Source organism: Perognathus longimembris, chromosome 13 (assembly GCF_023159225.1).
Source record: "Perognathus longimembris pacificus isolate PPM17 chromosome 13, ASM2315922v1, whole genome shotgun sequence".
Classification (NCBI taxonomy): Eukaryota; Metazoa; Chordata; class Mammalia; order Rodentia; family Heteromyidae; genus Perognathus; species Perognathus longimembris.
This window is the reverse complement of record NC_063173.1, coordinates 63,256,996-63,269,409: the sequence shown is the minus strand read 5'-3', so window position 1 is coordinate 63,269,409 and position 12,414 is coordinate 63,256,996. Positions and strand designations below refer to the sequence as shown.

Below are 12,414 nucleotides of genomic sequence, written 5' to 3'. Positions count from 1 at the left end.
GGAATCACAAATAAGAGGCTCGAGGTCCAGGCAACCTGGAGCATAAACCTGAGATCCCATCTCAAAAAATAACTAAAGACAAAAGCAGCCACGGGCTGGGAGCTCACTCCTGTCATCCCAGCTACTCCAGAGGCTGAGGTCTGAGGGTCGTGGTTCCAAGCCAGCCAGGGCTGGAAAGTCCCTGAGGCTCTATCTCCAATTAACCCGGGCCTTGAGCTGAAGGGCTCAGGGACAGAGTGCAGGCCCAGGGTTCGAGCCCCACCCACGGACAAGAAAAAGGAAAATTCTCAAGTTAATAGCAACGGCAAAGTGGCCCTGAGTTCTCCCCGCTTGGGGGGAGGGTGATACAACTTACAAACGCCCGGGGTTACTGTTTCTTACCACTGGCTTCCCACAGACTGCCCTGCCGCAGCTTCTGAGCCTCCAGCTACTTGGGATGGCTTCCCAGGAGGTGCCCCGACCAAGGGCAGGGGAGGGGCCACCGCGGCTGGAGCCCCACCGTCTCTGCCCTCAGCCCCATCCTACAAGCGTCTCGTGCCAGGCCACCCGGGGCGCCGGGGCCCGCGGACGCCGTCCCCACGCTCGCGGGGACCCGGGGCCTGGCAGTGGGGCGGGGTCTTGTCTGGAGGGCGGGGCTTCCGGGGCGGGGGCGGAGCATCCGCGCAGAGTCGCTCGCGGGGGCCCGGGGCCTGGCAGTGGGGCGGGGTCTTGTCTGGAGGGCGGGGCTTCCGGGGCGGGGGCGGAGCATCCGCGCAGAGTCGCTCGCGGGGGCCCGGGGCCTGGCGGTGGGGCGGGGTCTTGTCCGGGGGCGGGGCTTCGCTGCCCTCCGCTCCGATTGGCCGGGGCGCGCGGGGCACTGTGGGGGCTGCGCTCTCGCCGCCGCCGCCGCCGCCGCCGCCGCGCCGTCGCCTCCTCCGTCGCCTCCTCCGTCGCCGCCGCGTCGCGCGCCTTGCCATGTCGGGCTCCCCGGTGAAGCGCCAGAGGATGGAGTCTGCGCTGGACCAGCTCAAGCAGTTCACCACCGTCGTGGCCGACACCGGCGACTTTCACGGTGAGGGGCTCCGACGGCCGGACGGGGCGGCGGGCCCTCGCGGACCCGAGGCTGGCGGCGGGCGGGCGGGCGGGGTCCGGGGCGGCGGGGGCGCGCGGCGGGGACCCCGGGCCCCGGGCCTGCCGTGGGGGCGCCCGGAGCGCTCGGTCCAGCGCCGGCCGGTCGAGGCGGCTCCCCGCGGGGCCGCGGCGCGGGGCGCGGAGCCACGGGCGCAGCCTGGGGGCCGGGGCGGTCCCCGGGGCCCGGCCGGGCTCTCCGCACCCACGTGTTTTCGCAACCTGTTGCGCTGGCCTGACACCTCCCCGGCTCCGAGCTGGGTCGTCGTCTTCCCGTGACACGCAGGGACTAGACTGTGAGGGTGTGCTACTGTCGGTTTGCTCCCATTTCCCCGCCTTGGGGAGGACTGGAGGACCCGAGTACCTAGGAGAGTTGCACGCTGGTGCTCGGCTCACGGCCCTGCGGGGACTCCTGTTTCATGCTTGCGGTGAGGAAAATGTCAAAACACGGCGCAGCTATGTGAGTGAGCGCCTGGTCGAACAGCGCCTTCCGCTCTTTTATGCTTTCTCATGGTGACTTGAGAAACAGGCTCTATCTAATTCCTCTTAGTAACTGAGTAAGTGCATTGTTTGCCTGGCAGAGCCTTGGAGAGTGATTAGGCACATATGGCTGCTTAAGTATAAAGAGTGGACCCCGGTGATGTTTGGGGCCTAGTCGTGTGCACCAAAACTCTTCCAACAGAGTTCCGGGTTGCCAGAGGGCTTCAGGAGACCCAGCCTCAAGCAGTAAGGTCGTTCTGTCAGAGCAATCAGGAGTGCTCTGGGGAGCCATGTTTATAAGACAGAGTGCCAGAAAAGTGGCAGCACCTGTGTTTGCACCAAGACTTAAGTGTAGTTTTACACGGTGGAGGGAGCCCTTGTGTGCAGTTCCCCACCTGCTGCCCCAGGTAGAGCCAGGGTGGTTGTTAACAGGGCCTATAGCTAAATTGTCTGTCTGTCTGCCTGCCTGTAGCTAAATAGTCTCTGTCTGTTTGTCTCTCTCTGTGTGTCTTTTGGTGGTACTGGGGTTTGAATTCAGGGCCTTCCATTTGCTAGGCAGGTGCTCTTACCACTGGTCCCAACCCAATAGCTAAATTTTTCTCTAAAACAACTGTCTTTTTAAAATGTATATTACAAACTTCATTTTAAAACATTTTCTGGGGCTGGGAATGTGGTGTAGGTACAGTGCTTGCCTACCATGCATAGCCCTGGGTTCAGTTCCTCAGTGCCACATAAGCAGAAAAATCTGGAAGTGGCACTGTGTCTAAAGCGGTAGAACATTAGCCTTGAGCACAAAGAGGCTCAGGGACAGAGCCTAGGCCCTGAGCTCAAGCACCAGGACAGGCAAAAACCAAAACAACAACAACAAAAACATGCAACATTTTCTGTTATGAAACTGTGACCCTTCTGTATAATAACACTGAAACATTTTTTCTGAAACTTGTGGGCAGGGATAGGAGGGGGAAACTGAGGGAAGCAAAGGAAGGGGTGACATTGTCCAAAAAGAGTTATATTCACTACTTATGAAGTGGTAACTCCTCTCTCTGTACAACACCTTGATAATAACAAAAATCATATCTTAAAAAAGTTTCTGCCATGGCTGGGAATATGGCCTAGTGGCAAGAGTGCTTTTCTCGTATACGTGAAGCCTTGGTTCGATTCCTCAGCACCACATATATAGAAAAGGCCAGAAGTGGTGCTGTGGCTCAAGTGGCAGAGTGCTAGCCTTGAGCAAAAAGAAGCCAGGGACAGTGCTCAAGCTAAGTCCAAACCCCAGGACTGGCCAAAAAAAAAAAAAAAAAAAAGACAAAAGTTTCTGCCAGGTGTTGGTGGCTCCTGCCTGTAATTCTAGCTACTCAGGAGGCTGAGATCTGAGGGTATCTGTTCCAAGCCAGCTTGGGTAGGAAAGTCTGTAAGACATATCTCCAACTAACCAGCAAAAGCCGGAAGTAGAGCTGTTGCTCAAGTGGTAGAGCACCAGCTTTGAGCACAAAAGTTTAGGGACAGTGCCCAGGCCCTGGGTTAAAGCCCTAAGATGCGCACGCGCGTGCACACACACCCACACAAACACACAGATTTTTCTCTGAGCTGGGCTGGGCACTGGGTGGCTCACACCTGTAATCTTAGCTACTCGAGATTGAGATCTGAGGATCCAGGTTCAAAACCAGCCTACGCATGAAAGTCCATGAGACTCTTTTAAAGTTGAGAGTGAAGCTGTGGCTCTAGTGTTAGAGTGCTAGCCTTGAGCAATAAAGCTTAAGAACATCCCCAGATCCCCAGTTCAAGCCCCCAAATAGTACAGATTGATACAAGTTATATAACTGTAAATAGTGTACCAGGGTTGAAGTCTGTTTTGTGAGTTCTTAACTCTCTAGTGGGTCCCAGGAATCTGAAAATAGAATCAGTTTCTGTGCTGTTCTCAGGATACCATGATCCTTTCATTTTGTATCCAGTCTAAGGGTCCCTTGAGACTGATGTCTGTTTGTGGACCCCATGAGTCTTGAGTTTGTGAGTGTGTTGGTGCTGGAGGTCAAGCCCAGGGTGTCACTGAACTGTAACCACACCCTCTTGGTTTTGTTTTCTGTTGTACTTAAAAAAAAAAGTTTCCTAAAAGTTGATTTACTTTTTCAAGAGATAACGATAATTTTACACATTAAAATACTGCCTTTTCTGCTCAGTAAATTCTGGTATACCTTACCAAGCACACACTAGAGTACACTTTTTTCCTACCTTCTTTTGAAATTAGACTCAGAAGTTGCGAAATTAGCCCATAGAACCCAAGAACCCTTTGCCCATTTTCCAGTTATATCTAAATCAGGAAGTAAGCACTGGCACGAATCTTGCTACCTCCAGACTTGGCTCAGTGCCCCAGTTTTCAACCTGCTGCAGAGATCTCCTCATTTGTAGATTTGTGTTACCACCAGGACACTGGTGTTCTGTTCACAGAGATCTCAAGTTCTTGAGGTACAACCCTTAGTTTTTCCTCCATCTTTATAGTTTTATCATAAAAGGACACTTTGAAAATACTAATCTGTCAAATAAGCATGCCAAACCTGCACATTTCCTGGTCTAATTGGCAGCCTGACAGTAATGACTGTGCACCTTCAGGGTACATTCTGTTGCTGGAGAATGGGTGAGGACATCCCTTAGCTTCCCAGCACCCATGTAAACTCACGGGGCCTCAGGAAAACAAAATCTCACCAAAAAGAACCTCACAAGGTAAAAATTTGAGCAAGGGTTTATTTTTCTTTTTTTTTTTTTTTTTTTTTTTTTTTTTTTGGCCAGTCCTGGGGCTTGGACTCTGGGCCTGAGCACTGTCCCTGGCTTCTTTTTGCTCAAGGCTAGCACTCTGCCACTTGAGCCACAGCGCCGCTTCTGGCCGTTTTCTGTATATGTGGTGCTGGGGAATCGAACCTAGGGCCTCGTGTATCCGAGGCAGGCACTCTTGCCACTAGGCCATATCCCCAGCCCAAGGGTTTATTTTTCTGTCTTTAGGCATCCATGAAGAATTTCTGGTTACCATTTCAAAGTAACCAGTTTAGATGGATCCTTCCATATTTTAAAGGACAAAGCAGATTTAGATAGCTCTTCTGTACCCCCCATCTTGTCATTTAACATTAAAAAGGAGGTATGGAGGGATGGGAGCTCTTCTGCTTCTTCTACTTCCTGGTTTTAACCTTTGAATATGGCTCTTTTGATATTGGCTAAAAGTAATATAATTTGCCTCTCTTCTCATCGATCTATACTGCCTCATTTCCAGGTAAACTCCTAATGGCTTTTCTGAATGTCTGAGAAAGAAGTAATGACGTATGAAAAGCCACACTGTTGAAGCTAGCTAGCTCTGGCGTCTTCATTGTTTCTTATTCTGCACCAGTGTGCCTCCTGGTGGTCAGTAGAGAGTAGGACAGGACATACTCTTCTGAAGCTTGTTCTCCCGGGAATTTCACTGTTGGTTTCCAAGTGGTATTGAGAGTCAGCTCTGGGTTGTTTTGGTTGTTGTTGTTTTTCAGTACTGTTTGTTTGGTTTTGTTTTTTGCCAGTTCTGGGGCTTGAAATCAGGGCCTGAGCACTGTCCCTGGCTTCTTTTTGCTGAAGGCTAGCACTCTACCACTTGAGCCACAGCGCCACTTCTGGCTTTTTCTTTTCTTTTTTTTTTTTTTGGCCAGTCCTAGGCCGTGAACTCAGGGCCTGAGCACTGTCCCTGGCTTCTTTTTTGCTCAAGGCTAGCACTCTGCCACTTGAGCCACAGCGCCACTTCTGGCCATTTTCTGTATATGTGGTGCTGAGGAATCGAACCCAGGGCCTTATGTATACGAGGCAAGCACTCTTGCCACTAGGCCATATTCCCAGCCCTCAGTACTGAGTTTGAACCCAAGGACTTGTGCTTTTTTGGCTGGCATTCTACAACTTTTGCTATACCTTCAGTCCTGCTTTCAAATGGTGGTTTGGCAGTCTTTACTGCCCAGGCTGGCTTGGAACTATATCCTCCAGATCTTAGCCTCCTGTGTTATAGCCCTGAGTTACCAGTGCTTAGCTGAAAGTCATTTCCTTTAGGAGCTGGTTTATCCCTTGGGATCTAGTCTGTTTTGTTTTGAAATAAGCTCTTGCTATAAAGTCCAGGCTGTCCTTGTACTCTTTATTTTCCTGCCACAGGTATTACAGGTGTATACAACTGACTTGGATGCCTACTCATGTATAGGTAGTTGTGTGTACACGCACACACATGCATGTGCACATGTGCGTGGGTGGGTGTGCATGAGCATGTGTACGTGTGCTGGTCCTGGGGCTCATGTGTGCCTGGGTGCTGCCCCTGAGCTTTTGTGTTCAAAGCTCACACTCTACCACTTGAGCCACAACTCCACTTCTGGCCTTTTGGTTGTTAATTAGAATAAGAGTCTGGTGGACTTTGCTGCCCAGGCCGGCTTCCAACTTTAGTTCTCAGATCTCAGCCTCCTGAGTAGCTAGGATTACAAACCTGAGCCACCAGCATCCAGCTGAATGCCCAGTCTTGATTGCTGTTACAGTACTGTGCAGACCCCTGGCTCTTGGCTAGCCTCTGAAGGGAGGTGTGGTTCCAGGTGGAAAGTACTCTGCTGGGAGGGAAGATGTATTTTGACTCTGTTTCAGTCCATCATGGCAGGGAGGTTGCAGTGGATCCGAGCAGCAGACATCATGAGGCTGAAGGGAAGCAGAGAGAATCCTTGTGCTCCTGGCTTCCTCTCTTCCTTGGGGACGCCTGGGCTATAGGATAGCACTACCTGTTCAGGGAGGGTCTTCCCCCATACATACACTCCCAGAAATAGGCTTTTTACTGTAGGTGCTCTCAATCTTGTCAATTGACTATGAGGATTAACCATGCCAATGCCTCATGCCTATACTTCTATGTAGGCTGGGATCTGAGGATCAAGGTTCAGAGCTAGCCTGGGCAGACAAATCCAAGAGGTTCTCATCTCCAGTTAACCAAAATGTCAGAAGTGGAAGTATAGCTCAAGTGGTAGAGCCCCAGCCTAACAAGAGTAAGAGTGTGAGGCCCTGAGTTCAAGACTGGGTAGTGGTGTATGCGTGTATACGCGCACACCCCCACATCCACAGATGAGCCATCAGGGATGAGGCTGTGTAGCTCAGTGGTACAGGCCTTGCCTAGCATAGCAAGGTTCTAGGGTTTGGGATCAAGCACTATAATCCCCACCCCCCAAAAAAAATAAAACAGCAAAAAAGAATCATCACATTTGTTTTTTTTAAATTACTGGAGAGATTTTTATTGTTTTATTTCCATATGTTTACATTGTATTCCAGTCCATCTCAGCCCCTCTGTCACTCTCCCTATCCCTATGTCACAGCTGCTTTTAATTTTCTCTAGCCATTGATGAGTACAAGCCCCAGGACGCCACCACCAACCCATCCCTGATCCTGGCCGCAGCGCAAATGCCTGCCTACCAAGAGGTGGTGGAAGAAGCCATTGCCTATGGCAAGAAGCTGGGTGGGTAAGTGCCCAGGGCTCTCCCTGCCAGATGCTGTCTTTTTGGTTTATTAAAGCATAAATCAGCCAGGCACTGGTGGCTCACACTTATAATCCTAGTTACTCAGGAGGCTGAGATCTGATGACCATGGTTCAAAGCCAGCTCAGGTAGAAAAGTCTGTGAGACTCTTATCTCCAATAAATTATTCAAAAAAGCCAGAAGTGGCACTGTGGCTCAAGTGGTAGAGCACTAGCCTTGAGCAAAAGAACTCAGAGACAGCATCCAAGTCCAGAGTTCAAGCCCAGAACTAGCCTCCCCCGCCCCCCCACCCCCCACACACAAAAATAAGGCTAGCGCTCTACTGGTTGAGCCACAGTGCCACTTCTGGCTTTTTCGGTGGTTCTGAGGAATTGAACCCAGGGCCTCATACATGGTAGGCAAGCACTCTACCACTAAGCCACATTCCCAGCCCCTTCTATTTTCTTAAATATGTATAATTTCTTTGGGAAAGGTGATTGTTTTTGCAAGTGCCAAAACAGAGGGATTGGGCTTTGGAAATGAGAAAGCTGTGAAGATGAGTAGTGGTGCTGTTTCATAGCAATTTGAAATGCTTATTGTTACTCAGTTGTGTACTTAAAGTGGTCAAGATGGTCAATTGTGTGGTGTAGATATTTTACCACAATGAAACAAGTTTGGTTTGACATTTGGAGACTGGGTCTTGGCATGTAGTTCAGGCCTGTCTGGAAATTTTGTTTCATCTGCCTCAACCTCTACAGCTGGGATTATAGGTGTGCTCCACCTTGCCTAGCTAAAAGATTATAGAGAAAAAGAAAGAGGGAAGACATTTTGGGAAAGAATCCAGAATTTGTTTTACAGGCTTCTGTGAAATCTCCAAGTTTCCTTTTCTTTTTTTCCCCTCTAAATTTCAGGCCACAAGAGGACCAGATTAAAAATGCTATGGATAAACTTTTTGTGTTGTTTGGAGCCGAAATACTGAAGAAGATTCCAGGCCGTGTATCCACAGAAGTAGATGCTAGGTAGGTGTGATGAGGCAGAGGTTTGTAGCTCCCCTCTTTGCACTTAGGCTTTAGGAAGATACATGTGTGCGTATGCACTCGTGAGCACATGTGTCAGTCATGTGGCTTGATCTCAAGGCCTGGATACTGTACCTGAACTTTTTTTGCTGAAGGCTAGCACTCTCCCACTTAAACCATAGCTCCACTTCTGGCTTTTTGGGGTAGATAAGAGTCTCACAGACTTTTCTACCTGGGCTGACTTCAAATCATCATCCTCATATTTCAACCTCCTGAGTAGTCAAGATTACAGGTGTGAACCACTAGTGCCCAGATTGGTAATTGATCTTTTTTTTTTTTTTTTTTTTTTGGCCAGTCCTGGGGCTTGGACTCAGGGCCTGAGCACTGTCCCTGGCTTCTTTTTGCTCAAGGCTAGCACTCTGCCACTTGAGCCACAGCGCCACTTCTGGCCGTTTTCTGCATATGTGGTGCTGGGGAATCGAACCCAGGGCCTCATGTATATGAGGCAGGCACTCTTGCCACTAGGCCATATTCCCCAGCCCCTGATCTTTTTTTTTTGCCAGGTCCTAGGGCTTGAACTCGGCCTGAGAACTGTCCTTGGGTTCTTTTTTGCTCAAGGCTAGCACTCTACCTCTTGAGCCACAGCGCCACTTCTGGCTTTTTCTATATATGTGGTGCTGGGGAATCGAACCCAGGGCCTCATGTATACGAGGCAAACACTCTACTACTAGGCCATATTCCCAGCCCCAGTAATTGATCTTTTGAGATTGCCTGCAGTCATCCAAATGTCCTGGAGATCCCTGCTTACCTATTAGCTGATCATCATGAAAATAATACTGAGCAACTCTGGCCTTGAGGTTTGACTGTACAATGGATCCCTGAGCCAGGCTGTGCTCCAGGAGCAGTGTGGGGCTTCCCTGGCAGAGTGGCTCAGCTGAAAAGGCCCCCTGCTGCCAGTACACTCGCCTTGGGCATCCTGAGTGGTCTGAGGGTCACACTAACACATGGTCTCACAGGCTGTCCTTCGATAAGGATGCAATGGTGGCCCGAGCCAGGCGCCTCATCGAGCTCTACAAGGACGCGGGGATCAGCAAGGACAGGATTCTCATCAAGCTATCCTCAACCTGGGAGGGGATTCAGGCTGGAAAGTAAGTATCCACTGTCAGGACAGAGCATTCTCATTCTACCTCTGCTCAGGGCCAACCCACAGAGTCCTACTTTAGACTGGCCAGGAGGAAGGAAACACACCCTTAGAAACCGCAGGCTTTGCCTTTCATTTCCCTCCTGCTCCATGAACTAAGCTTCCCATAGTTTTTATTCATTATTTATGTTTTGTGCTGGTACAGGGGCTTGAACTCAGGGTCTCATCATGCTCAGGCTTGCCTTTTTCACTCTCCCACTTGAGCCATACCTCCACCTCTGGCTTTTTGCTGGGTAATTGGAGATAAGGGTCTCTTGGGTTTGTCTGCCAGGTCTGGCCTTGAACTGAGATCTCAGCCTCCAGAGTAACAAGGATTACAAATGTGAGCCACTTGTGCCAACTATTGCATGGATTTTAGGAAGAAAATTATTACACAAATTACATGCTCAGGGCTGGGAATATGGCCTAGTGGCAAGAATTCCTGCCTGGTATACCTGAAGCCCAGGGTTCGATTACCCAGCACCACATATATAGAAAATGACCAGAAGTGGCGCTGTGGCTCAAGTGGCAGAGTGCTAGCCTTGAGCAAGGAGAAGCCAGAGACAGTGCTCAGGCCCTGAGTCCAAGCGCCAGAACTGGCAAAAAAAAAATTACATGCTCAGAGTAGAAGAGACCAAAAATTCAAAAACAAATTATAACTTTGCCACCTGATAGCCATCCTGTGATTCCAGAGTTCATCCATAGTCTCATGCAGGGTAGGATGCTTGGTCATGTTCTAGCTGGAAATATTCTGTGTGTGAAGTGTGTCCACCCCTACAGTATTCCTATGTGGATGCCTGTTGTTAGACGCATGGTCGGCTTCCACTTTGGGCTACTGTATGCTTTGAACTTGGGCCACACATTTGGTGTGGGCATGAGGCTCCTTTCCCATCAGCAGATGCTGAGAAGTGGGGTTGCTTTCTTGCCTGAGCCATGGATACTTCTTCACTTTGGCTGTGCCAGTGTGCTGTGAGCTACGGCCACACTTAAGACACTAGAGTGGCCATACCACCCTGGGGAGAGAACTCTTGGCCAGAGCAGCCTCTGCTTGGCAGGATTCACACCAGGCACACGGTGAAGTGGGCTCTGCTGTCTTTGGGGAGTCCACCCCAAGATGTCCATGGTGATGGGCATGGGCAAAGGCCCAGTATGCAAGGGGCTTATGAGAAGCTGGGGCCATGGTTCTGCTGCATAGTTCCAGGAAGGGCTAGCCCAACTGCTGTCAGCAATGACACGGTGACTCCAGCCTGAGAGCGAGGCCCCTGGGGGCTCTGCTGCCACAGCAGGACTGGGGACCTCAATTGCCTTTGCTCCTGTTTGGCGATGAGTGTGATGAGCAGCCAGCCTGGAGGCTTGCTGTTAATGAAGGATGGCGGGTCTGCCCATCCCCCCGTGTGAGGGCCCAGTCCCACCGGCATCCCCATCCTCATCCCCACAGGGAGCTGGAGGAGCAACATGGCATCCACTGCAACATGACGCTGCTCTTCTCCTTCGCCCAGGCCGTGGCCTGCGCTGAGGCAGGTGTGACGCTCATTTCCCCCTTTGTGGGGCGAATCCTTGATTGGCATGTGGCAAACACAGACAAGAAGTCCTTTGAGCCCTCGGAGGACCCTGGTGAGCTGACCCTTTAAGGTCACGGCGGGGGGGGGGGTCACCCTGTGTCCCTCAAAGAGTACTAGAGGCACCAGGGCAGGGCAGGGCAGGAGGGGCTGGTGGTTGAGGGCAGTGGTTAGGGCCATCCTGGAACATGACTGGCTTTCTTCCAGGGGTAAAGAGTGTCACCAAAATCTACAACTACTACAAGAAGTTTGGCTACAAGACCATTGTCATGGGTGCCTCCTTCCGCAACACAGGGGAAATCAAAGCGCTGGCAGGCTGCGACTTCCTTACCATCTCCCCCAAGCTCCTAGGGGAGCTGCTCAAGGACAATGCCAAGCTAACTCCTGCGCTCTCAGCCAAAGCTGGTAAGGCCCAGGGCCCAGCTGTGGCTACTGTCAGTCCTTCCCCTGGTGCTAACGTGTGCCCCCCCCCCCCCCGCCCTGCAGACACAGGAGACTCCGTGTAAGGTTTGGCTTTCTAACATCTCACCCAAGTCACTAGCCAATGGGGGGGGGGGGGGCAGGGGCTGCTGCCACATGGGAAGTGACATGACAGGGCCTCCCCCAGTTCAGGCTGAGGGGCAGGCAGGGAAAACACAGAGCTGTGGTATCCCCTAGCCCAGGCCAGTGACTTGGAGAAGATACACCTGGATGAGAAGGCCTTCCGCTGGTTGCACAATGAGGACCAGATGGCTGTGGAGAAACTCTCTGATGGGATCCGGAAGTTTGCTGCTGATGCCGTGAAGTTGGAGCGGATGCTGACTGTAAGTGCTGTGTGGGCAGCCTTGGGCATGCTGGCCCATCAGTTCAGCCCTGCACAGGGCTAAGGTTTTCTGTAGGGACCCTGGGTCCTACATCAGGAGTCCCGACACCATCCGCGGGGAATTCTGGGGACATTCCAGGGACTCGGGGGATGTTAGTCCCTGCCCCATAGACACAGCAGCCCTGGTGGGACTGGCCATGCAACCAATACCAGGCTTTCTTCTAGGAACGGATGTTCAGCGCAGAAAATGGGAAGTAGTGCCACACAGAGGCAGGATCCCAGACCTGCATGGCCTTCGACTTCAGGTCTGACTGCACACAGCTTGTTACAAATTGTATTTTCAGCAATCAGAGCAGGGATGGTGTTTCCATTTTGTTTAAGATTTTACCTAATGCATTAAAGCAGTCACTTTTCCTCTGCTGTTTCGATTCATTGTCTGCCACCCAGATGGGACTGGGAAATGGGGTCAGGAACCCTAAGGCTGCCTGGGTGACTCAGACAGCAGGAGCCTGCCAGGCTGCATCTGGAAACCACATCTGGTTTAAAGGTGGGGTCCTGGGGCCCTGTCCCAGGACATCCTCCGTGCCTGGAATCCCTGCTGCTGGCATTTTTAGGGTGCACTGCTGGTTTGGGGGACATATGATGGGCCCTCCCTCCTGTGTGGTAGTGCCTGCTCCAGAGGAACAGCCAAGTTTGGTCTTTTGCTCCTCTCCAGATGCCTGTGAGGCCTAACAGATACCATCTTTTTTGCTGTTCCAGTACTAGGCCTCAAACTCAGGGCCCCACACCCAGC

At 51.4% G+C, this 12,414-nt stretch overlaps 1 protein-coding gene across 1 annotated transcript; it reads left to right on the top strand.

Annotated features, from left to right (window-relative positions):
• Positions 1-897: 897 nt before the first annotated feature.
• Positions 898-12,035, top strand: Taldo1 (transaldolase 1). Its single transcript, XM_048359505.1, has 8 exons — positions 898-1,051; positions 6,947-7,070; positions 7,976-8,083; positions 9,097-9,228; positions 10,699-10,874; positions 11,027-11,224; positions 11,477-11,622; positions 11,847-12,035. Exons 1-8 carry the CDS (start codon positions 955-957, stop codon positions 11,877-11,879), a joined length of 1,014 nt encoding a protein of 337 aa, XP_048215462.1. The 5' UTR covers positions 898-954; the 3' UTR covers positions 11,880-12,035.
• Positions 12,036-12,414: the final 379 nt, after the last annotated feature.

Coding starts and splice junctions, on each gene's coding strand:
- Taldo1 (XM_048359505.1), top strand. CDS start 955: ATGTCGGGCTCCCCGGTGAAGCGCCAGAGGATGGAGTCTGCGCTGGAC. Junction 1,052..6,946: donor CGACACCGGCGACTTTCACG/GTGAGGGGCTCC, acceptor AATTTTCTCTAG/CCATTGATGAGTACAAGCCC. Junction 9,229..10,698: donor GAGGGGATTCAGGCTGGAAA/GTAAGTATCCAC, acceptor TCATCCCCACAG/GGAGCTGGAGGAGCAACATG.